The sequence below is a fragment of the Trachypithecus francoisi genome, unplaced genomic scaffold (assembly GCF_009764315.1).
Source record: "Trachypithecus francoisi isolate TF-2019V2 unplaced genomic scaffold, Tfra_2.0 Lachesis_group3, whole genome shotgun sequence".
NCBI lineage: Eukaryota > Metazoa > Chordata > Mammalia > Primates > Cercopithecidae > Trachypithecus > Trachypithecus francoisi.
In genome coordinates, this window is record NW_022681468.1 from 116513419 (window position 1) to 116539641 (window position 26223).

The 26223-nt window shown below is 41.5% G+C and overlaps 1 protein-coding gene across 8 annotated transcripts in view; it reads left to right on the forward strand.

Annotated features, from left to right (window-relative positions):
- The window catches only part of ADPGK (ADP dependent glucokinase), a 46378-nt gene extending 23712 nt beyond the window's left edge, over positions 1–22666 (forward strand). For 7 of the 8 annotated variants that reach the window (XM_033189459.1, XM_033189461.1, XM_033189465.1 and 4 more), the window contains 4 exons: positions 4663–4783; positions 18317–18513; positions 19164–19262; positions 21101–22666. In XM_033189459.1, coding sequence (XP_033045350.1) covers positions 4663–4783; positions 18317–18513; positions 19164–19262; positions 21101–21655 — 972 coding nt within the window. In that variant the 3' untranslated portion in view covers positions 21656–22666. The remainder of the gene's footprint in view (positions 1–4662; positions 4784–18316; positions 18514–19163; positions 19263–21100) is intronic. The other variant, XM_033189460.1, reaches the window with a different exon arrangement.
- The last annotated feature ends 3557 nt before the right edge of the window (positions 22667–26223 follow it).

A 26223-nucleotide genomic window follows, 5' to 3' on the forward strand; every position in this document is an offset into this window, starting at 1 on the left:
TAGATTCAGCATCATACTTAGGGATCCTAGAATTTTTCAGAATGGTCAATGAGCATTGACTTCAATTTAGTCACCAGCTGTGTTAGCCCCAGCAAGAGAGTCAGTTTGTTCTTCGAAGCTTTGAAGGTAGGCATTGACTTCTGCTCTCCAGCTCTGAAAGTCCTAGATGGCATCTTCTTAAAATTATCTTATGTACTTATCCAGTATTACTCTCCAACAGAAGGCTGTTTTGTGTACATCACACATGTTGTTTAGTGCAGCCATGTTCATCAGTGATCTTAGCTAGATCTTTTGGATAAGTTGCTGCAGCTTCTACATCAGCACTTGCTGCCTCACCTTGCATTTTTATGTTGCGGAGACAACTTCTTTCCTTAAACCCCATGAACCAACCTCTGCTAGCTTCCAACTTTTCTTTTGCAGCTTCCTCACCTCTCTCAGCCTTCATAGATTTGGAGAGAGTAGGGCATTGCTCTGGATTAGGCTTTGGCTTAAGGGAATGTTGTAGCTTGTTTGATCTGCTATCCAGACCATTCAAACTTTCTCCATATCAGCAATAGGGCTGTTTTGCTTTCTTTTTGTTGTTGTTTTTTGTTTGTGCCTGAGCCTCCCAAGTAGCTGGGACTGCAGGCGTGCACTACCACACCTGGCTAGTTTTTGTATTTTTAGTAGAGATGGGGTTTCACCATGTTGGCCAGACTGGTCTCAAACTGCCAGCCTCAAGTGATCTGCCCACCTTAGCCTCCCAAAGTGCTGGGATTACAGGCATGAGCCACTGCACCTGGCTAGAATTTTGACTTTCTTTTTTTTTTTTTTTTTTTTTTTTTTTTTTTTTGAGACGGAGTCTTGCTCTGCCGCCCAGGCTGGAGTGCAGGGGCCGGCTTTCAGCTCACTGCAAGCTCCGCCTCCCGGGTTCACGCCATTCTCCTGTCTCAGCCTCCCAAGTAGCTGGGACTACAGGCGCCCGCCTCGTCGCCCGGCTAGTTTTTTGTATTTTTTAGTAGAGACGGGGTTTCACCGTATTAGCCAGGATGGTCTCGATCTCCTGACCTTGTGATCCGCCCGTCTCGGCCTCCCAAAGTGCTGGGATTACAGGCTTGAGCCACCGCGCCCGGCCAGAATTTTGACTTTCAAGTCCATTATTTAAGAAATACATTTCATAAGGCTATAGCTGCCATGGATTCGTATGTTCACTAGAGTAGCACTTTTAATTTCCTTCGAGGACTTTTTGCATTCACAACTTAGCTAATGGCATAAAAGGCTTTTCTCAGCTTTCTACATGCCTTCCTTGCTAAGTTTAATCATTTCTAGCTTTTGATTTAAAGTTAGAGATGTGCAATTCTTCCATTCACTTGAACACACAGAGGCCATTGTAGGGTTATTAACTGGCCTAATTTCAATATTGTTATGTCTCAGGAAATTAGTGAGGCCCTAGGAGAGGGCGAGAGAGAGGAACAGCCGGTCCATGGAGCGGTCAGAACACATAAATTATTTATCGATTAAGTTCACTGTCTTATGTGGGAATGATCTGTGGTGTCCTAAAACAGTTATAATAGTAGCATCCATCAAAGATCACTGATCACCATAACAGACATAATAATGAAAACCTGTGAAATGTGAGAACTACCAGAATGTGACAGACACGAAGTGATTACATGCTGTTGGAAAAGTGGTGCCCAGAGGGGACCACAGGGTTGCCACAAACTGTCAATTTGTGACAGACACGAAGTGATTACATGCTGTTGGAAAAGTGGTGCCCAGAGGGGACCACAGGGTTGCCACAAACTGTCAATTTGTAAAAACTGCAGTATCTGCAGAGCACAGTAAAGTGAAGCACAATAAAATGAGGTATGCCTGTACTTCTCTCCCTCCAATCTTTATACGATCATTGTGAAATATTTGACTTCTGCATATTACAAACCTCACACTACATTTGTTAGTACTTCAGTTATCTCTTAAAGAGATTTAAATAATAAGAAAAATAATCTTATGTACTTATCTAGCATTACTATTTCTGTTGTTCTTCATTTCTTTGTTTAGATTCGTATTTCTGGCTGGGCACGGTAGCTCATGCCTGTAATCACAGCACTTTGGAAGGCCAAGATGGGCAGATCACTTGAGGTCAGGAGTTCGAGACCAGCCTGGCATGGTCAGGTTGTTTCACCCAACATGGTGAAACCCCATCTCTACTAAAAATAAAAAATAAAATTAGCCAAGCATGGTGGTACATGTCCATAATCCCAGTTACTTGGGAGGCTCAGGCGGGAGAATCACTTAAACGCAGGAGGTGGAGGTTACAGTGAGCCGAGATCACACCACTATATTCCAGCCTGAGCGACTCCATCTCAAAAAAATACAAAAACATATTTCCATCTCGTGTCATTCTCCCTTCTGCCAGAAGGACTTCTTTGAACATTGCTTGTGGGAGTCTGCTAGTGATAAATTCTTTCAGGTTCCGTATACCTGGAAATTCTTTTACAGTAATATGCTGAGACATTTGTAGGGCTTACTAAATATATTCCTGTTTCTTTTTTTTTTTTTTTTTTGGAGACAGAGTGTTGCTTTGTCGCCCATGCTAAAGTGCAGTGGCATGATCTTGGCTCTCTACCTCCCAGGTTCAAGTGATTCTCCTGCCTCAGCCTCCTGAGTAGCTGGGATTACAGGTGTGCGCCACCACGCCTAGCTAAATTATTTGTATTTTTGGTAGAGATAGGGTTTCACCATGTTGGCCAGGCTGGTCTTGAACTCCTGACCTCAAGTGATCTGCCTGTCTCAGCCTCCCAAAGTGCTGGGCTTACGGGCATGAGCCACCTGCCTGGCCAGTTTATTCCTGTTTTTTAGGGATCGTCCTTTATTGTCTGATGTTCACACAATGTTTTGAAAACCATTGTTTCATATATTTTGTCTTTCTTGTTGTTTCAGGCAGGAGGGTAAATATGGCCTGTGGCCCTCATTGTCTCATCTTGGAAGTAGAGCACTAGCCAAGAATTAGAGAAAGGAAGTAAAGTGGTTGGGGCAAAACTTTCAGAATTGGCAAGTAAAGGGCATGTGTCAAGGCAGAAAAGGGAGAGGAGTATATTTTTATCCAGAAGCTGGGATTTCTTAGATAACACGAAAGTACCTCTGTACAAAGCAGTCTATATAAGCAGTTAATTAGCAAGTTAATGCCTTTTGAAGCTTCTGGGTGGGACATATTAAATCTGAAATGGGCCAAGTATGTTGGCTCACGCCTGTAATCCTAGCAATTTGGGAGGCTGAGATCTCTTGAGCTCAGGAGTTCGAGACTAGCCTGGGCAACGTAGTGAGGCCTTACCTCTATTAAAAATAAAAATAAAAAATAAGCCAGGCCTGGTGGCTCATGCCTGTAGTCCCAGCTACTCTGGAGGCTGAGGCAGGAGGATCGCTTGAGCCTGGGAGGTCAAGGCTGTGGTGAGCTATGATTACACCATTGCACTCCAGCCTGGGCAACAGAGCAAAACTCTGTCTCAAAAAAAAAAAAGAAAAAAAAATGTGAAGCAGTGTTGACAGTCTCTGGGGACTTTCCTTTAAATCTCAGTGCAGTCTTCATTGTTCAGTGGTTTTGAGTCTGCTAGCCTGGCCTTGAATGGTGTGGCAAAAACAATGGCTTATAAGAGTTGAGAAACAAGAACAGATACGAAGTGGCTTCTAGAAAGAATAGCCAGAGGGAGGCCCTGGTTGGAGTTGAAGAAAAAGGTTTTGGAAAAGCTGCAGAGCCCCTTCCCCTGAAGTCTCTCAGTTGGGATGCTCTTTAATTCTCATATTGAAAAGGCTGTCCTATTCACGTAACAGTTCTGTAATGGGAGAGAATTTTATTCCACAAATGAGGTCACCTGGTTGAGGATATGGTGATCCAGAAACTGTTTTTATACTGTATAAAAACTCAAACAGTTTTCATCTGGCAGCTTTGTTGCAGACAACATCCCATGTCTCTTTGCCTGCACAAGGTGTGAGTGACTAAAGAAAGTGGGGGTAGGGTCTTCTTTGGCTGTCATAGTAGCAAAATACCATAAACTTAGGGTCTCCAGCAACAGAAGTTTATTTTCTCACAGTGGAGACTGGAAAGCCCCAGATCAAGGTTCCAGCAAGGTGTGGCTTCTGGTGAGAAGTCTATTCTTGGCTTGCAGGTGGCCACCTTCTCAGTGTGTTCCCACATGTCCTGTCCTTGGTGCACGCGGTCGCAGGAGAGAGATTGATCTCTCTTTTCTCATCAGGCCACCAGTTCTATCTGATTAGGACCTCACCTTACCATTATGACCTCCTTTCATATTAATTACCTTCCAAAAGCCCTATCTCCAAATAAGCCACATGGGGGTTTGGGCTTCACCATCTAAATTTGGGGAGGTGACACAAACATGCAGTCCTCAGCAGAGGGAATGAGATGCAGCAGCTGCATAGGTGCCTGATGGCTGTGACACAGTTCTTTTGTCAGCCTCTCAGTTCTGGGTACATTATGGTTATACCCTCCAGAGGCCTTAGCCCTTCTGCTGCACACCTCCAAACCAACAACTTTCAAAATTAGATTTGGATTCCAATATTGTGTTGAAATGATTAGAATCAGCCTGAATGTACTGTCCTGGGGTACTGTTGAGGTTCTATGGGGCAAGGAACTGGGCTCCTGATGAACTTCGTGTTGCTTGTCTCCAGGTTCTTCTTTGCGGTCCAGTTGGTCCAAAGCTACATGAGCTTCTTGATGACAATGTCTTTGTTCCACCAGAGTCATTGCAGGAAGTGGATGAGTTCCACCTCATTTTAGAGTATCAAGCAGGTAAGGAAATGAGTAAATAATGGTGGCAAGACCAGTCAGGGGACTGTGTATTGTCAGATTGGGGTGTGACTGTGCCAGAAATTTATCTTGGTAAATCAGCAGGATCCTGTTTCTGCCATACTGAACATTTCCTGACCTATTGGTTCTACTGAGCTGATACTGGCCATTGTCTCAAGGGAGACTGATAGAGTATTACAACATGGAAGAAAATTCCCAGGTCTACAAACAGAATTGCTCTGAAGCCAAGATAAATCAGACTGTAGGAAAGCAGGCATGTCAAATAAAAATGAAAATGTGTTAAACACACATATATAAAGTTTTCGTTTATGACTAAGAGAAGAGAAAGGCAGGTAGCATCCATTCAGCTCTGTGCTGGATTCTGCCCTAGGCCTTTCTGACTGACTCTTCCTAGCTGCTTAGGGTTGATTCCAAGCTACTGGCAAGTTTCTCTGGAGCATTTTATTTTTCCTTGGGTGTGTGAGTGGAAGTGTTTTGTATTTAACATCACTATATTGTTTCCCATCAGATGTTCTAATGTTAATAAATCCACATCCACTGCATCCCATCCCTTCTTCCCAGCAGATTTTATGTGTTACATAGATTAGGCATCTGGTTTCTGAGAAAATCTTAAATACTTGGACATACTTTGATCTTGTGTATTTCCTGCTGTATTTTTCCCTCTGCTCAGAACTCAGACTCTTGAGTTTCTGATTCAACACATTGTTAATTCACATTTAAGACTCAAGCATCTAAACAGACTAATTGGTACCTTGAAGCAGCACTTAATACTCTTCAGTGAACTACTTCCAAGTCAATTAAGAGAATCTTCTCTACTAGAGTAATTAACTTCAACACAAGATATGAACTATGTTGTTTCTTGAGAATTATGCCTTTCTCCAGGTAGAAAAAGAGTTGTAACATGTTCTGGTTCTCTTTTGGGTCTTTATTAGAATCAGCTGGGAATTAAGGAAGGCTAGAGTCTGAGAATTAGGGAAACAGTGTTGACGTAGGTAATTCATACTTAGTGCTACACGAGTTTTTGAGTTTCTCGGCTTTGGTTTTCCCAAATGGGAAGTAAGAGTGATAGTTTTTACTGCCTGATCATTGTGGTAAGGATTAAGAGATTGGTTGGTGTGTGGAAACACTGTGAGCAGCCTGGATGCAAAGATGACCTGGCCGCGTGCAGTGGCTCACACCTGTAATCCCAGCACTTTGTGAGGCTGAAGCCGGTGGATCACAAGGTCAGGAGTTCAAGATCAGCCTGGCCAAGATGGTAAAACCTCTTCTCTACTAAAAATACAAAAATTAGCTAGGTGTGGTGGCGGGCGCCTGTATTCCCAGCTACTCGGTAGGCGGAGGCAGAGAATTGCTTGAGCCTGGGAGGTGGAGGTTGCAGTGAACTGAGATTGCACCACTGCGCTCCAGCCTGGGTGACAGAACGAGACTCCATCTATGAAAGGAGAAGGGGAAGGGGAAGGATGAAATGAAAGGAAATGGAATGGAATGAAATGGAATGAAATGGAAATGAAATGGAATGAAATGAAATGAAATGATGAAATGAAATGAAATTGCAATGAAATGAAAAGAAAGATGAATGAAATGAAATGAATGAATGAAATGAAAGGAAATGAAATGAAATGAAATAATGAAATGAAATGGAAATGAAATGAATGAAATGAAATGATGAAATGAAATGATGAAATGAAATGAAATAAATGAAATGATGAAATTAAATGAAATGAAATAATGAAATGAAATGGAAATGATATGATGAAATGAAATGAAATAACGGAATGAAATGAAATGAAATAAATAAAATGAAATGAAATTGAAATGAAATAATGAAATGATGAAATGAAATTGAAATGAAATGAATGAAATGAAATGATGAAATGATGAAATGAAATGAAATTGAAATGAAATGAAAGAAATGAAAACGAAATGAAATGAAATAGAAATGATGAAATGAAATGATGAAATGAAATTGAAATAAAATAAGTGAAATGAAATTGAAATGAAATGAAATGAATTGATGAAATGAAGAAATGAAATGAAATGAAATTGAAATGAGGCCGGGCACGGTGGCTCAAGTCTGTAATCCCAGCACTTTGGGAGGCCGAGACGGGCGGATCACGAGGTCAGGAGATCGAGACCATCCTGGCTAACACGGTGAAACCCCGTCTCTACTAAAAATACAAAAACTAGCCGGGCGAGGTGGCGGGCGCCTGTAGTCCCAGCTACTCGGGAGGCTGAGGCAGGAGAATGGCGTAAACCCAGGACGCGGAGCTTGCAGTGAGCTGAGATCTGGCCACTGCACTCCAGTCTGGGCGACAGAGCAAGACTCCGCCTCAAAAAAAAAAAAAAAAAAAATGAAATGAAATAAGGAAATGAAATGAACTGAAATCAATGAAGTGAAATGATGAAATGCAATGATGAAATGAAATGAATGAAATGAAATGAATTGGAATGAAATGAAATGATGAAATGAAATGAAATTGAAACGAATGAAATGAAGTGAAATAATGAATGGAATGGAATGGAATGATGAAATGAAATGATGAAATAAAATGATGAAATGAAATGAAATAAATGAAATGATGAAATTGAAATGAATGAAATGAAATGATGAATTGAAATGAATGAAATGAAATTATGAAATGAATTAAATGATGAAATAAATGAAATGAAATGAATGAAATGACATGAAATGAAATAATGAAATGAATGAAATGATGAAATGAAATGAAATTGAAATGAAATGAATGAAATGAAATGATGAAATGAATGAAATGAAAATGAAATGAAGTCTGGGAGCAAGATGGCCGAATAGGAACAGCTCCAGTCTCCAACTCCCAGCGCGAGCGACACAGAAGACCGGTGATTTCTGCATTTTCAACTGAGGTACTGGGTTCATCTCACTAGGGAGTGCCGGACAATTGGTGCTGGTCAGCTGCTGCAGCCCGACCAGTGAGAGCAGAAGCAGGTCGAGGCATCGCCTCACCTGGAAGCGCAAGGGGGAAGGGAATCCCTTTTCCTAGCCAGGGGAACTGAGACACACAACACCTGAAAAATTGGGTAACTCCCACCCCAATACTGCGCTTTAAGCAAACGGGCACACCAGGAGATTATATCCCACACCTGGCTGGGAGGGTCCCACGCCCATGGAGCCTCCCTCATTGCTAGCACAGCAGTCTGCGATCTAACCCCAAGGCAGCAGCGAGGCTGGGGGGGGGGCGCCCACCATTGCTGAGGCTTAAGTAGGTAAACAAAGCCGCTGGAAAGCTCGAACTGGGTGGAGCTCGCAGCACCTCAAGGAAGCCTGCCTGTCTGTAGACTCTACCTCTGGGGACAGGGCACAGCTAAACAACAACAACAAAAAAAAATAAGGCAGCAGAAACCTCTGCAGATGCAAACGACTCTGTCTGACAGCTTTGAAGAGAGCAGTGGATCTCCCAACACGGAGGCTGAGATCTGAGAAGGGACAGACTGCCTGCTCAAGTGGGTCCCTGACCCCTGAGTACCCTAACTGGGAGACATCCTCCACTAGGGGCAGACTGACACCCCACACCTCACACGGTGGAGTACGCCCCTGAGAGGAAGCTCCCAAAGTAAGAATCAGACAGGTACACTCACTGTTCAGCAATATTCTATCTTCTGCAGCCTCTGCTGCTGATACCCAGGCAAACAGGGTCTGGAGTGGACCTCAAGCAATCTCCAACGGACCTACAGCTGAGGGTCCTGACTGTTAGAAGAAAAACTATCAAACAGGAAGGACACTTATACCAAAACCCCATCAGTGCGTCACCATCATCAAAGACCAGAGGCAGATAAAACCACAAAGATGGGGAAAAAGCAGGGCAGAAAAATTGGAAATTCAAAAAATAAGAGCGCATGTCCCCCTGCAAAGGAGCACAGCTCATCGCCAGCAACGGATCAAAGCTGGACGGAGAATGACTTTGACGAGATGAGAGAAGAAGGCTTCAGTCCATCAAACTTCTCAGAGCTAAAGGAGGAATTACGTACCCAGCGTAAAGAAACTAAAAATCTTGAAAAAAGAGTGGAAGAATTGATAACTAGAATAACTAATGCAGAGAAGGTCATAAACGAAATGACAGAGATGAAAACCATGACAGGAGAAATACGTGACAAATGCACAAGCTTCGGTAACCGACTCGATCAACTGGAAGAAAGAGTATCAGCGATTGAGGATCAAATGAATGAAATGAAGCGAGAAGAGAAACCAAAAGAAAAAAGAAGAAAAAGAAATGAACAAAGCCTGCAAGAAGTATGGGATTATGTAAAAAGACCAAATCTACGTCTGATTGGGGTGCCTGAAAGTGAGGGGGAAAATGGAACCAAGTTGGAAAACACTCTTCAGGATATCATCCAGGAGAACTTCCCCAACCTAGTAGGGCAGGCCAACATTCAAATTCAGGAAATACAGAGAATGCCACAAAGATACTCCTCCAGAAGAGCACCCCAAGACACATAATTGCCAGATTCACCAAAGTTGAAATGAAGGAAAAAATCTTAAGGGCAGCCAGAGAGAAAGGTCGGGTTACCCATAAAGGGAAGCCCATCAGACTAATGGCAGATCTCTCGGCAGAAACTCTACAAGCCAGAAGAGAGTGGGGGCCAATATTCAACATTCTTAAAGAAAAGAATTTTAAACCCAGAATTTCATATCCAGCCAAACTAAGTTTCATAAGTGAAGGAGAAATAAAATCCTTTACAGATAAGCAAATGCTTAGAGATTTTCTCACCACCAGGCCTGCCTTACAAGAGACCCTGAAGGAAGCACTAAACATGGAAAGGAACAACTGGTACCAGCCATTGCAAAAACATGCCAAAATGTAAAGACCATTGAGGCTAGGAAGAAACTGCATCAATTAATGAGCAAAATAACCAGTTAATATCATAATGGCAGGATCAAGTTCACACATAACAATATTAACCTTAAATGTAAATGGACTAAATGGTCCAATTAAAAGACACAGACAGGCAAACTGGATAAATAGTCAAGACTCATCAGTCTGCTGTATTCAGGAGACCCATCTCACATGCAGAGACATACATAGGCTCAAAATAAAGGGATGGAGGAAGATCTACCAAGCAAATGGAGGACAAAAAAAAAGCAGGGGTTGCAATCCTAGTCTCTGAAACAGACTTTAAACTATCAAAGATCGAAAGAGACAAGGCCATTACATAATGGTAAAGGGATCAATTCAACAGGAAGAGCTAACTACCCTAAATATATATGCACCCAATACAGGAGCACCCAGATTCATAAAACAAGTCCTTAGAGACTTACAAAGAGACTTAGACTCCCATACAATAATAATGGGAGACTTCAACACCCCACTGTCAACATTAGACAGATCAACGAGACAGAAAGTTAACAAGAATATCCAGGAATTGAATTCATCTCTGCAGCAAGCAGACCTAATAGACATCTATAGAACTCTCCACCCCAAATCAACAGAATATACATTCTTCTCAGCACCACGTCACACTTACTGCAAAACTGACCACGTAATTGGAAGTAAAGCACTCCTCAGCAAATGTACAAGAACAGAAATTATAACAAACTGTCTCTCAGACCACAGTGCAATCAAACTAGAACTCAGGACTAAGAAACTCAATCAAAACCGCTCAACTACATGGAAACTGAACAACCTGCTCCTGATGACTACTGGGTACATAACGAAATGAAGGCAGAAATAAAGATGTTCTTTGAAACCAATGAGAACAAAGATACAACATACCAGAATCTCTGGGACACATTTAAAGCAGTGTGTAGAGGGAAATTTATAGCACTAAATGCCCACAAGAGAAAGCTGGAAAATCTAAAATTGACACTCTAACATCACAATTAAAAGAACTAGAGAAGCAAGAGCAAACACATTCAAAAGCTAGCAGAAGGCAAGAAATAACTAAGATCAGAGCAGAACTGAAGGAGATAGAGACACAAAAAACCCTCCAAAAAATCAGTGAATCCAGGAGTTGGTTTTTTGAAAAGAGCAACAAAATTGACAGACTGCTAGCAAGACTAATAAAGAAGAAAAGAGAGAAGAATCAAATAGACGCAATAAAAAATGATAAAGGGGATATCACCACCGATACCACAGAAATACAAGCTACCATCAGAGAATACTATAAACACCTCTACGCAAATCAACTAGAAAATCTAGAAGAAATGGATAACTTCCTGGACACTTACACTTTCCCAACACTAAACCAGGAAGAAGCTGAATCCCTGAATAGGCCAATAGCAGGCTCTGAAATTGAGGCAATAATTAATAGCCTACCAACCAAAAAAAGTCCAGGACCAGACGGATTCACAGCCGAATTCTACCAGAGGTACAAGGAGGAGCTGGTACTATTCCTTCTGAAACTATTCCAATCAATAGAAAAAGAGGGAATCCTCCCAATCTTGTTTTATGAGGCCAAACTCATCCTGATACCAAAGCCTGACAGAGACACAACAAAAAAGAATTTTAGACCAATATCCCTGATGAACATCGATGCAAAAATCCTCAATAAAATACTGGCAAACCGGATTCAGCAGCACATCAAAAAGCTTATCCACCATGATCAAGTGGGCTTCATCCCTGGGATGCAAGGCTGGTTCAACACAGGCAATTCAATAAACGTAATCCAGCATATAAACAGAACCAAAGACAAAAACCACATGATTTTCTCAATAGATGCAGAAAAGGCCTTTGACAAAATTCACAGCCCTTCATGCTAAAAACTCTCAATAAATTCGGTATTGATGGAACATATCTCAAAATAATAAGAGCTATTTATGACAAACCCACAGCCAATAATACTGAATAGGCAAAAACTGGAAGCATTCCTTTTGAAAACTGGCACAAGACAGGGATGCCCTCTCTCACCACTCCTATTCAACATAGTGTTGGAAGTTCTGGCTAGGGCAATCAGGCAAGAGAAAGAAAGAAAGGGTATTCAGTTAGGAAAAGAAGAAGTCAAATTGTCTCTGTTTGCAGATGACATGATTATATATTTAGAAAACCCCATCATCTCAGCCCAAAATCTCCTTAAGCTGATAAGCAACTTCAGCAAAGTCTCAGGATACAAAATTAATGTGCAAAAATCATAAGCATTCTTATACACCAGTAACAGACAGAGAGCCAAATCATGAATGAACTTCCATTCACAATTGCTTCAGAGAATAAAATACCTAGGAATCCAACTTACAAGGGATGTAAAGGACCTCTTTAAGGAGAACTACAAACCACTGCTCAGTGAAATCAAAGAGGACACAAACAAATGGAAGAACATACCATGCTCATGGATAGGAAGAATCAATATTGTGAAAATGGCCACACTGCCCAAGGTAATTTATAGATTCAATGCCATCCCCATCAAGCTACCAATTACTTTCTTCACAGAATTGGGAAAAACTGCTTTAAAGTTCATATGGAACCAAAAAAGAGCCTGCATTGCCAAGACAATCCTAAGTCAAAAGAACAAAGCTGGAGGCATCACGCTACCTGACTTCAAACAATACTACAAGGCTACAGTAACCAAAACAGCATGGTACTGGTACCAAAACAGATATATAGACCAATGGAACAGAACAGAGTCCTCCGAAATAATACCACACATCTACAGCCATCTGATCTTTGACAAACCTGAGAGAAACAAGAAATGGGGAAAGGATTCCCTATTTAATAAATGGTGCTGGGAAAATTGGCTAGCCATAAGTAGAAAGCTGAAACTGGATCCTTTCCTTACTCCTTATACGAAAATTAATTTAAGATGTATTAGAGACTTAAATGTTAGACCTAAAACCATAAAAACCCTAGAAGAAAACCTAGGCAATACCATTCAGGACATAGGCATGGGCAAGGACTTCATGTCTAAAACACCAAAAGCAACGGCAACAAAAGCCAAAATTGACAAATGGGATCTAATTAAACTAAAGAGCTTCTGCACAGCAAAAGAAACTACCATCAGAGTGAACAGGCAACCTACAGAATGGGAGAAAATTTTTGCAATCTACTCATCTGACAAAGTGCTAATATCCAGAACCTACAAAGAACTCAAACAAATTTACAAGAAAAAAACAACCCCATCAAAAAGTGGGCAAAGGATATGAACAGACATTTCTCAAAAGAAGACATTCATACAGCCAACAGACACATGAAAAAATGCTCATCATCACTCGCCATCAGAGAAATGCAAATCAAACCCACAATGTGATACCATCTCACATCAGTTAGAATGGCAATCATTCAAAAGTCAGGAAACAACAGGTGCTGGAGAGGATGTGGAGAAATAGGAACACTTTTACACTGTTGGTGGGATTGTAGACTAGTTCAACCATTATGGAAAACAGTATGGCGATTCCTCAAGGAGTCTAGAACTAGATGTACCATATGACCCAGCCATCCCATTACTGGGTATATACCCAAAGGATTATAAATCATGCTGCTATAAGACACATGCACACACATGTTTATTGCGGCACTATCCACAATAGCAAAGACTTGGAATCAACCCAATGTCCATCAGTGACAGACTGGATTAAGAAAATGTGGCACATATACACCATGGAATACTATGCAGCCATAAAAAAGGATGAGTTTGTGTCCTTTGTAGGGACATGGATGCAGCTGGAAACCATCATTCTTAGCAAACTATCACAAGAAGAGAAAACCAAACACCGCATGTTCTCACTCACAGGTGGGAACTGAACAATGAGATCACTTGGACTCGGGAAGGGGGACATCACACACCGGGGCCTATCATGGGGAGGGGGCGCAGGGGGGAGGGATTGCATTGGGAGTTATACCTGATGTAAATGACGAGTTGATGGGTGCTGACGAGTTGATGGGTGCAGCACACCAACATGGCACAAGTATACATATGTAACAAACCTGCACGCTATGCACATGTACCCTAGAACTTAAAGTATAATAATAATAAAAAAAAAGAAAATGAAATGAAGTAATGAAATGATTGAAATGAAATGAAAGAAATGAAATGATGAAATGAAATGAAATAACATGATGAAATGAAATGATGAAATTGAAATGAAATGAAATAATGAAATGAAATTGAAATGAAATGAAATGATGAAATAATGGAATGGAATGCAATGGCATGGAAATGGAAATGAAATTAAATGAAATGGAAATGATGAAATGAAATGAAACTGAAATGAGATAGAATGGAATGAAATGAAATGAAATGAATAATGAAATGAATGAAATGAAATGAAATAAATGAAATGAATGAAATGAAATGAATAAAATGATGAAATGAAATGAAAAATGAAATGAAATAATGAAAGGAAATGAAATGATGAAAGGAAAAGGAAATGAAATAAAAGGAAAAGGAAATGAAATGAGATGAAATGGAAATGAAATGAAATAATGAAATGAAATGAAATGAAATTGATATGAAATGAAATGAAAATGATGAAATGAAATAGAAATGAAATGAATAAAATGAATTGATGAAATGGTGAAATGAAATGAAATAATGAAATAAATGAAATGAAATGATGAAATGAAATGAAATAATGCAATGAAATGGAAATGAAATGAAATGGAAATGCAATGAAATGAATGAAATGATGAAATGAAATTAAATGGTGAAATGAAATAATGAAATGAAATGATTGAAATGAAATGAAATAATGAAATGGAAACAAAATGAAATGAAATGGAAATGAAATGAAATGAATGAAATGGAATGAAATGAAATGATGAAATGAAATGAATGAAATGAAATGGTGAAATAAATGAAATGAATGAAATGAAATGAAATGAAATGATGAAATGGGCCGGGCGCGGTGGCTCAAGCCTGTAATCCCAGCACTTTGGGAGGCCGAGATGGGCGGATCACGAGGTCAGGAGATCGAGACCATCCTGGCTAACACGGTGAAACCCCGTCTCTACTAAAAATACAAAAAACTAGCCGGGCGAGGTGGCGGGCGCCTGTAGTCCCAGCTACTCTGGAGGCTGAGGCAGGAGAATGGCGTGAACCCGGGAGGCGGAGCTTGCAGTAAGCTGAGATCCGGCCACCGCACTCCATCCTGGGTGACAGAGCAAGACTCCGTCTCAAAAAAAAAAAAAAAACAACGAAATGATGAAATGAAATTGATATGAAATGAATGAAATGAAATGAAATGAAAATGATGAAATAGAAATGAAATGAATGAAATGAATTGATGAAATGGTGAAATGAAATGAAATAATGAAATGAAATAAATGAAATGATGAAATGAAATAATGCAATGAAATGGAAATGAAATGAATGAAATGAAATAATGAAATGGAAACGAAATGAAATGGAAATGAAATGAATGAAATGAAATGAAACAATGAAATGATGAAATGAAATGGAATGAAATGAAATGATGAAATGAAATAAATGAATGAAATGAAATGATGAGGCCGGGCGCGGTGGCTCAAGCCTGTAATCCCAGCACTTTGGGAGGCCGAGACGGGTGGATCACGAGGTCAGGAGATGGAGACCATCCTGGCTAACACGGTGAAACCCCGTCTCTACTAAAAAAAATACAAAAAACTAGCCGGGCGTGGTGGCGGGCGCCTGTAGTCCCAGCTACTCGGGAGGCTGAGGCAGGAGAATGGCGTGAACCCGGGAGGCGGAGCTTGCAGTGAGCTGAGATCCGGCCACTGCACTCCAGCCCGGGCGGCAGAGCGAGACTCCGTCTCAAAAAAAAAAAAAAAAAAAAAAAAATGAAAATGATGAAGTGAAATGAAATTGAAATGAAATAAATGAAATGAAATAATGAAATGAATAAAATGATGAAAGGAAATGAAATAATGAAATGAAATGAAATGAAATTGAAATGAAATGATGAAATGAAATGATCTAATGAAATGAAATGGAAATTAAATGATGAAATGAAATGATCTAATGAAATGAAATGGAAATTAAATGAATGAAATGATGAAATGAAATGAAATGAAATCATGAAATGATGAAATGAAATGAAATCATGAAATAAAATGAAATGAAATAATGAAATGAAATGGAAATGAAATGGAATGGATGAAATGAAATGAAGAAATGAAATGGAATGAAATGAAATGGAATGAATGAAATGAAATGGAATGAAATGAATGAAATGAAATGATGAAATGAAATTGAAGTGAAATGAAATTGAAATGAATGAAATGAAATCATGAAATGAACTGAATGAAATGAAATGAAATGGAAATGAAATGAATGAAATGAAATGAAATGATGAAATGAAATGAAATAAATGAAATGAAATGAAATGAAATGAAATTGACCTGACTGTGGACTGGAAGGGTCTGGAATTGCTAAAGATGAGCCTCTGAGGTATTACTGCCATGAGTTCCAGATTCATGTCACTTTTTTTGGCACCCCATAGCATGAACTGGGGACCTTTGTGATTCCTGGTTTGTCATTTTCCCTGGTGACTACAGAGTGGAGAGTCTTATGTCTTCAGCAAGACTTTGATGATGTATTTGATAGCTGTGCCTTGTATGTAGTTAAGGAGACAGCACAGCTCACCTCACAAAGAGTGTCTCCATCCTTGGGTTTATAAGCGTCACACTTCAGTTTTTCTTTCCTATGCCTTTTCTGTGTACAAAGTAGTGGACTTCCATTAAACTTTGTGAGGTGACATTTTCCTAGGTCCAAGGAGGGAGCCTAGACTGGTGGCAGCAGTCCTGGGCTTAGCTCTCAACAGAAATCCATCCCCAGCTTCTCTCTGACATCAATAGGGACATTCCAAGGGATGTGTCCACTTTTTTTTCACATTCTCTGTTACCAAACCTCCCCAGAGAAGCCCATTGTCAGGCTTGGGCTGGGAATCCAGTGAGTCACTATGTAGAGGTTTTGCTGCCTTACTAGCTGAGGGCAGGATGATACATTGAGAAGAGATTGCTTGCAGAAATTAATACAACACTTTGTGAGGAAAGAGGGGCGCTAACTACCATTACAGGCAGAATTTGATCCATTTGCTTCTCGGGCCACCCCTCTGCCCTGTGTCCTGTGGAAACAACAAGCAGCTCTGCATGGTTCTTCTCGTCCTTGCCTTGCAGAAGCCTGTTTGTTTTTGCCTCTGTCACTTCCTGAAGCAGTGTATTTTGAATACGGTGTGGCTCCTTTTTCCTAGGTTCAATCAGGTCGTGTTTCCTAGCAGTGTCACTGTTGAAGGGTTGACTTCACGTCTTGCTCTCTGGAGAATATCAATGTAATGTATTTTTCTCATTGTACAGAGTCTTTGTTGATTTGCAAAATGTTGGATTTGGAGTTCATACCCTTATTTTTTGTTGTCATGGGCATTTAGGTCATCAATCTGTTCTCTTATTTCCTTGTTCTTTTAATTCATTCCCATGGCTATATGCCAGACGCAGCGTGACGCAGAAGGAATATGATAGAGGATGATACAGGCCCTGCCCTCAGCTCACAGTTTACTGCCAGACACTTGGAAAAAGTAATTGCAGGCTGGGCGTGGTGGCTCATGCCTGTAATCCCAGCACTTTGGAAGGCCGAGGCAGGCAGATCACCTGAGGTCAGGAGTTTAAGACCAGCCTGGCCAACATGGTGAAATTCCATCTCTACTAAAAATACAAAAATTAGCCAGGCGTGGTGGTGGGTACCTATAATCCCAGCTACTTGGGAGGCTGAGGCAGGAGAATCACTTAAACCTGGGAGGCAGAGGTTGCAGTGAGCTGAGATCGCGCCATTGCACTCCAACCTCGGCAACAGAGCAAAACTCCATCTCAAAAAAAAAAAAAAAAAAGGAAAAAAGAAAAAGTAATTGCAAAATCATGTGCCTCAGTCCTGTATTAGGGTACAGTGGTGGCTCCGGAAGGGAGGTAATCAAGTCTGGGTGGTAGAGTTAGGAAAGGCTTCATATTAAGGGAGGAACTAGCACTTAAACTTTGTCTTAAACAGTCATTCCTCCAAAGCAACTCACATAGAAGCAGCTGGAGCAGCCAGATAGTCTGACCCTTTGGATCAGGTGCCCAGAAACCACTGATGGGCAGCGGGGAAGAGAAGATGCAGTGAGCTTGGCTGTTGGGAAGGAATTCAGCCTGCTTAAGTTCCAACTGAATGAAAGATGCTCAGGGCAATGCTGTGAGGAAAAATGTGCTTTAAACAATGACAGCCTGTACTGTCTGCAGGGCGTGCGTTCTGCGCACTGTATGCTGGTATTTGGAAGTCATGCTGCTATTCTGTACTGTCTCTCCTGTGTTTGAGAGCTCAGTGGACGGTAGGGCTCTTCTGGGACTCGGGGAGCTAATTACCCCGAAAAAGGCATATAACACCCATACTATGTTTCTGTTTCTTGGTTGGGTTTGGGTTTATGTTTTTGGTTTGTTTCTTGCAGTGCCATGCTGACCTTAGACCATTGTTGCCAGGGTCTCCTCAGCCAGAAACCAGCCTGCTTGGAGCCAAGGCTCCAAGCCTGTGAGGTGGCTGAAAGTGCCCCCACAGCTAGGAGACCTAAAGCCTCTTCCTTTTCTTCCCATTGTGTTGACTGGGTTTTTCCAGGGGAGGAGTGGGGCCAGTTAAAAGCTCCCCATGCCAACCGATTCATCTTCTCTCACGACCTCTCCAACGGGGCCATGAATATGCTGGAGGTGTTTGTGTCTAGCCTGGAGGAGTTTCAGCCAGACCTGGTGGTCCTCTCTGGATTGCACATGATGGAGGGACAAAGCAAGGAGCTCCAGAGGAAGAGACTGTTGGAGGTAATGGCACTGTTACAGAATTTCACAGATCTCAGCCGGTGGTGTTCTTCAGGTTCCAGCCTCTCTTGGCATCTGCTGCCTTGTCTTAGGTCCTGGCCTCCCAGGGACATAATCTTGGCAGCTGGCTGTGGAGCTTGCCTCCTGCTGCAGTGAGGCACCTCACTGTATCCCTACAGACGTGGGCAGCAGCTTGAGTAGGACAGGTCAGAACATCTTACCTGAGCCTCTGCATCCTGTGCTAAACCGACCGTGGTTGCAAGCTACACAGTTTGTAGTTTGTGTCCTTTGTGTTATTTGTATCATCTCACTTCACATCAGCTATGCTGCAACTCCTACAGATTCATACAGCAGTCGAAGTGAACTGCTCCATTTAGGTCCCAGGAATAGGCTGGCCACATGAATATACAGGGACATTTCTTTGTCATGTCTGATTCTGTATCCCTGATGGCTCTGCACAGCCTAGTCTTCCCTGGTGGGAAAAGTGTCCATTGTCCACAGAGGCGGTGGGGGACCCACATTGCTTGTAGCTCTCGTGAGCATGCAAAGAAGGCCATGAACAGGAGGAACCGCCTCTCAGGATCTGATCTTTTTCCCCCTTTCCTGACTTCCTTCTATTTCTAATGGCAGTGCTTATCTTCTTCTCTTTGCAGGTTGTAACCTCCATTTCTGACATCCCCACTGGTATTCCAGTTCACCTAGAGCTGGCCAGTATGACCAACAGGGAGCTCATGAGCAGCATTGTGCATCAGGTAACCACATGGGACCATCGTTTGGCCCTGATCCTCATAGAGCCTTGCAGAGAAGCTTTTTTGTGCAGTGGGACCATCTGTTTGGGCTCAGGGACTGGCTCACTGACATGTAGGTTTGTGTCACTCAGAATCAAGTCCATGGAGATCCAAATAAGGATCCAGGAATGTTCTGAAACAGTAGTGTCTCCTACTAGGTTAAAGTTACGTAACTGACAGATTTGTCGATCATATTTCTCCTCTGGAATGGGAAAGTTGGAAGTGAGTGGAGAATACTGAAAGCCCAGCTCAGCTGTTTTCAGTTGAACTTCAAGAAGCTCAAAGCAAAGAAACTTTGGGGGAACCTCCCTCCTTCCTCAGGCATCTGGGTGTTCGGCGCCTGCCTCTGGGCAGCAGCAGTGATTAGTATAAATCCGAGCAGGTGAGGCTTCAGAACACAAGCTTTGGAGACCTGGGTTAGCATGCCAGCCTTGCACTCACTGGCCTCATGAACTCAAGCAAGTTATCTCACCTGGCAATCTATTGTTACCTAATCTTCTTAATTGGTAATATATTCATTTGGTTAAAAAATACCCCAAAACTATGAAAAGATACACAATGAAGTCTCCCTCCTACTTCTTCCTGTTCCCTACTTGTAACCTTCATCAGTTTATTTCTAGAGTTCTTTTGTACAAGTATAAGAAAATACAGAAATACATCCTGATTTTCTTTTTCCATCCCCTTTTCCCCAAAAAGATAGCATAGCCTACTGAATACACTGTTCTTCACTTTGCTCTTTTTTTCACTAAATATATCTTGGAGATCTTCCTGCATCACTAACATGGAGAGTATTCTCTGTCTTTTCACAGCCACATGGTTAAAATGCATGTGTAGATGTACCTCCGTTTACTTAACCTGAACCTTCTTGATGGACATATTGGTTATTTACTGCCCTTTGCTGTTACACACAGTGCTGCAGTGAACAACTTTATACATGATTTTATTTTGTATGTGAGCAAGTCCATATGTATGAGAAATTTTCAGAAGAAGAACAGCTGGATTGGAGCATAAGAAAGCATTTGTAATTTTGAGATTGCCAACTTGCCCTCCATGAGAATTATACCAGTTTACTTCCCACTGGCATTATTTACAAATGCTTGTTCCCTCATATCCTTGCTACCAGAATGTTAAAATTTGCATTTATATCAGTCTGACAGATGAAAAAATGGTATTTCAGTATACAGTCATCCCTCATCATCAGCAATGTGTGGGCCAGGGGGTGGGGGGTGTATTCCAGAACCCTTCCCAGATACCAGAATCTGCAGGTGTTTATATCCTGCAGTTGGCCCCGTGGAATCTGTGGATTAGACAACTTGGCCCTCCCTATCTGCAGGTTCCACATCCTCGAATACTCTGTTTTCCATTTGAAGTTGGTTGAACCCACGGATATGGAGGGCTGTCGTTCTTTTTTTTGTTTTTGTTTTTAATAGACTTCATTTTTTTTTTTACGGTAATCATTAGGTGCACAGCAAAATACAGCAGAATCCAAGAGAGTTGCCATATACTCCCAGTCCCCTCACACACACAGCCTCCCCCACTACCAGCAGCCTGCACCAGAGTGACACATTTATTATAACTAGTGAGCCTACACAGGCACATCATCAGCACCCAAAGTCCATAGTTTACAGTTGGGCTCACTCTTGGTGTTTCTCAGTATAGCTTTTGTTTGGGTTTTTCTTCTCACCTTTAAAAAAAAATGAGCCATTTCTATTTCATTTTCATTTAGTCACTGGCTATGTCATGGGACATCTTAGGAGCCAGGTTATCTCCATCAGAAAGAGACCTGTCATTGTTTTTGTTAGCAGGTCTTTCCTGCGGTGACTTCTCTTGGGCTGAATGAACAGGAGCTGTTATTTCTCACCCAGTCGGCATCTGGACCTCACTCTTCTCTCTCTTCGTGGAACGGTGTTCCTGATGTGGGCATGGTCAGTGACATCCTCTTCTGGATCTTGAAAGAACACGGGAGGAGTAAAAGCAGAGCCTCGGATCTCACCAGGATCCATTTCCACACGCTGGTCTACCACATCCTGGCAACTGTGGATGGACACTGGGCCAACCAGCTGGCGGCCGTGGCTGCAGGAGCTCGTGTGGCTGGGACACAGGCCTGCGCCACAGAAACCATAGACACCAGCCGAGTGTCTCTGAGGGCACCCCAAGAGTTCATGACTTCCCATTCGGAGGCAGGCTCCAGGATTGTATTAAACCCAAACAAGCCAGTAGTAGAATGGCACAGAGAGGGAATATCCTTCCACTTCACACCAGTGTTGGTGTGTAAAGACCCCATTCGAACTGTAGGCCTTGGAGATGCCATTTCAGCCGAAGGACTCTTCTATTCGGAAGTACACCCTCACTATTAGGAAGATTGTTAGGGGTAATTTTTCTGAGGAAGGAGAACTAGCCAACTTACGAATTACAGGAAGAAAGTGGTTTGGAAAATAGGATTGAGAGTGTCAGAACTGTTCGTAAATCTAGTTGGAAGACAGCCAAAGAAATAAAAGCAGATTAAACTGTATCAGATACATTCCAGCCTGTTGGCAACTCCATAAAAACATTTCAGGTTTTAATCAGAATTTAGCTAATGAGACTGGATTTTTGTTTTTTATGTTGTGTGTCACAGAGCTAAAAACTCAGTTCCTAAATCCCCAGTTTATGCGGCGCCATCTAGTATTTTAAGCCAAACTTCTTCACCCCTGAGAGCATGTCAGCTGGAGAAAAGCACTCCTTCCTTGCCCACTTGAGAAGTGCACGCCCACTCACCCAACATCCTGGTCTCTAGGAAAGCCTCATGTGAGGTTCATCTCTCAGCTCAGTGCCCATGGGCAAGGATCATGATTTCCATTCAGTGTTACAATGACAATATTTAATGAGTATAACCTTCTCAGTTTCCTGCTCTAAAATTTAAGACAGAGCCGCTAAGGACAAAACAATCCCTCCTGTGCTTTATGATGGCAGCAGGGGCTGGGGAGCCTCTGAGGGACTCGTTCATTCTGCAGTTGTCTAGAAGCCTGGGTGGCGTCGTGAGCTGAAGGATCGCGTTTTCCTGCCCTGGCTCCGTAGGTTATAGGCTGGCTGGTGAAAGGTTCACGTGGCCCGAGCTGAACTTCATTGCCTAGCTTTGGATGTGCTTTCCGCCATAAAGACTGATTTTTGTTTGTTCTGAGCCTTCAAGGAATTTGCTTTTTACAACTGGAATATGCTCCTGTGTGTATAACAGATCATGTATGTTTTATGTTTTCATTGATCATTAAAGAGTTTGACCTCAGAGCTCCAAGATCATCAATAAATTTGTCATGTTATATATTTATTTTTTTATAAATCAAGACTTCTGTGTGCTCTTAAATATATTAAAAACAATTTACATTGCAGGATTTCTGTCTGTAATTGATTTTTGTCACCATCACCACTCTGAAACCAAAGATAAAAATCATTCTAGTCTTCATTTATGATGTGCATGTTACTTTGCTTCTGAGGTACTTGCAGTCCCTCATGCTGAGCCTGGGCTATAGGCCTGTCCTATGGGGTTGAAACTGACACAAAGTACTAGTATGAAGTAGCCCAGTTAAAGCTGAATTGGAGCATAGCAGTTTGAGAGCATGGTGAGCCTTTTCAGCTTGTTTGGAGGGCAGTATGAACATGGCAGTTAGTGGTGGGCCTGCCTAGTTCATCGGGTTTTCATTTCCCCCGGGCCCACAGCAGCTTCTAGAATCTCAAAGTTACCTCAAGCTCTTCATTTGTGACCTCCCTTTCCCTGCTTTGGGTAAGAAAGCTTGATTACTCCTTCAAAGAAAATTTAAGCCTAGAATGCAGCTTGTAACTCAAAGCTGCATAGGCTTAAATTAAGGAAATATCTGGTTGCTACCTCATCCTTCTGTTTCCCAGATAAGTTAAAAATAACCACCAATCTTCTAGCCTATTTTTATTAGAAAGGCTTACATGAGATTTTTATTTTCTCAAGAATTGAAATATTTATATTCTAAACCTAAGAAGACTTTATTAGGAGTCCCGAAGTGTTCTTCTCATGATCTTTTCTAAGTTGACTAAGCCCCTGGTTCTGAGTGTATATTCTTAACAGGTTCTCCATTTTTTGATTGGTGCTGCCAATAAAGACTAGTTCAGGGAGTATAGACCGTACATACCCTATAGCAGTGTTTTTCAAATAATGGATCTTGAACTAATAGCCACTAAATCCACTTGGTTATCACAAAAAGTATAAAAACACATCATGTAAGTATAAGTAAGCATTGTTTTGTAAGATGTCAGTGACTGTCTGAGTGTATATAGATTTGAACATACATCCCCCTGCAGAATGTCCCATCTTTTTTGTGAAGTAGCTAAGCAATAGAAGTGATGGGTATTTATCACACAGGACAGATTATGCAGAGGTGAGTTGGAAGGGTAGGATAAGCTGAACAGGTGGGGGCTTCAGGTTTCTCAACCCTTTGCTTTGGTGTTTTACAAAGGTATTTTACATACTATTTTATATGAAGAAATGTTTGAAAATCCATTGGCCTAAAAAGGATGCCCAATGAAGAGTGAGTCTTCCTGAAAACTGTTGGTACGCTCTGGCTTTCATTTGAAACTGATTTAAAATTCAGGGAAAAGAAAAGCTGCAGCATACAAAGCACTACCAAGAAGTAAGAGTACAGCCAAAAATCTGTCATCCTTATAATGCAGGTACAGTTTGCATTGTATTGATTCCTAGCAAGTTTGAGAAGAAATCCAAATTCTACACAAGGTTTTGAGATGGTGAGTACTTAATGATGTTGGACAAGTTACCCTTACTGAGCCTTACTTTGCTCATCTGTAAAATGGGGTTAATGATGGTATACCTACCTTCATAGGGCTGTTGATTAAAGGAGACTGCCATGTGTAATATTTAGCACAGTATGGGGCACATATTTAAGAGTTAAATAATTGTCAGTTATAACTAAGCTGAACAGACAATTTCCTGGGTCTCTTTAGAACTATTTTAAATTACTGAAAAGCTACTTGTAATAATTTAACATTTTGTTTTCTGGTCTTTTAAGGTAAAAATGTTTATATACTGAAACTGCACAAATTTTAAGTGTGCCATTTGGTAAGTTTGTTTTTGTGTTTTTGTTTTTGAGACAGTCTTACTCTATCACCCAGGCTGCAGTGCAGTGGCACAATCCCAGCTCATTGCAACCTCCGCCTCCTGGGTTCAAGTGATTCTCCTGTCTCAGCTTCCCAATTAGCTGGGATTACAGGCACCCACCACCACGCCCAGCTAAGTTTTTTGTATTTTTAATAGAGACGGGTTACCGAGGCTGGTCTCGAACTCCTGACCTCAGGTGATCCACCCACCTCAGCCTCCCGAAGTGCTGGGATTACAGGCATGAGCCACCATGCCTGGCCTTTGTTTTTGTTTTTGAGACAGTGTCGCTCTGTCGCCCAGGCTGGAGTGCAGTGGCTCAGTCTCGGCTCACTGTAACTTCCACCTCCTGGGTTCAAGCAATTCTCCTGCCTCAGCCGCCCAAGTAGCTGGGATTACAGGTGCCTGCCACCACACCAGGCTACTTTTTGTATTTTTAGTAGAGATGGGGCTTCACCATGTTGGCCAGGCTGGTCTTGAACTCCTGACCTCAGGTGATCTGACCACCTTGACCTCCACAAGTGTTGGGATTACAGGCGTGAGCCACCACACCCAGCCAGGTAAGTTTTGACAAATGCATATACTTACCTAACCCAAGTGGCTATCAAGATTCAGAATGGGCCAGGTGTGGTCTCTACTAAAAATACAGAAATTAGCTGGGTGTGGTGGTGGGCGCCTGTAATCCCAGCTACTGGGGAGGCTGAGACAACAGAACTGCTTGAGCCCATGGGGCGGAGGTTGGAGTGAGCCAAGATCATGCCGCTGCGCTCCTGCCTGGGCAACACAGCCAACTCTGTCTCAAAAAAAGATTCAGATGGACAGCCCCAAGCACATTGCCTGAGTTAGTCTTGATCTACAAGGAGCAGGAAAAATAAAAAGTCCCCATCACCCTAGATAGTTCCTTCACGCCACTTCCAAGTTATCCCCACCCCATACCTCAAGCCCCAGAACAACCAGTTATTTTTTTTCACCATAAATTAGTTTTGCCTGTTTTCAGAATGCAACTTAAAAATGGAGTCATTCAGTATTTAGTCCTCTGTATAAAGCTTATTGCATTTAGCATAGTATTTTTTAGAGTAATCCATGTTGCATGTAGTTGGTTGCTTTTTATAGCTAGATAGTATTCCACTGTGAATACACAGCATTGTGTATAATGGCCTTCTGTTTCACATGAGTGCTTTTGCCATTTTCAGAGTAGAGGTCTTAACGTGTAGTCAGTTAAATTCCTAAGTATTTCATAGCAATAGCATTTGACATTTTTGTGATTTTTTAAAATTTTATTTTCAAAATTGTTCCTTGCTTGTATATAAAAATACAATTGATTTTTGTACATTGACATTGTATCTTGTGACCTTGCCAAATCCACTTAGGTGTAGTCACTGTATTTTAATAATCTATTTTTAGGATTCCTTAGTATCTTCTACATAATCATGTCATCTGTAAAGAGTTTTATTTCTTCCTAATATTTATGCTTTTTTATTTCTTGCCTTATTGCACTGGCCAGAACTCTAGTCCAGTATAATGCTGAATAGAAGTGGTAAGAGTAAACATCTTTGCCTTGGTCCTAATCTTAGGGACAAAGTAGTCAATATTTCACTAAATATGATGATATCCATTGCATTTTTTTCTCATGGATGCCCTTCATCAGGTTGAAGATGTTCCCATCTATTCTTGATTTGCTGAGAATTTTTATGATTTTGTTTTGTTTTTTACTTTCTCGGGGGCTGAAAAGGGTATTGAAGTTTTAGGTTCATAGCAAAATTGAGAGGAAATATAGACACTTGCCATATATCAGCTGCCCCAACACATGCA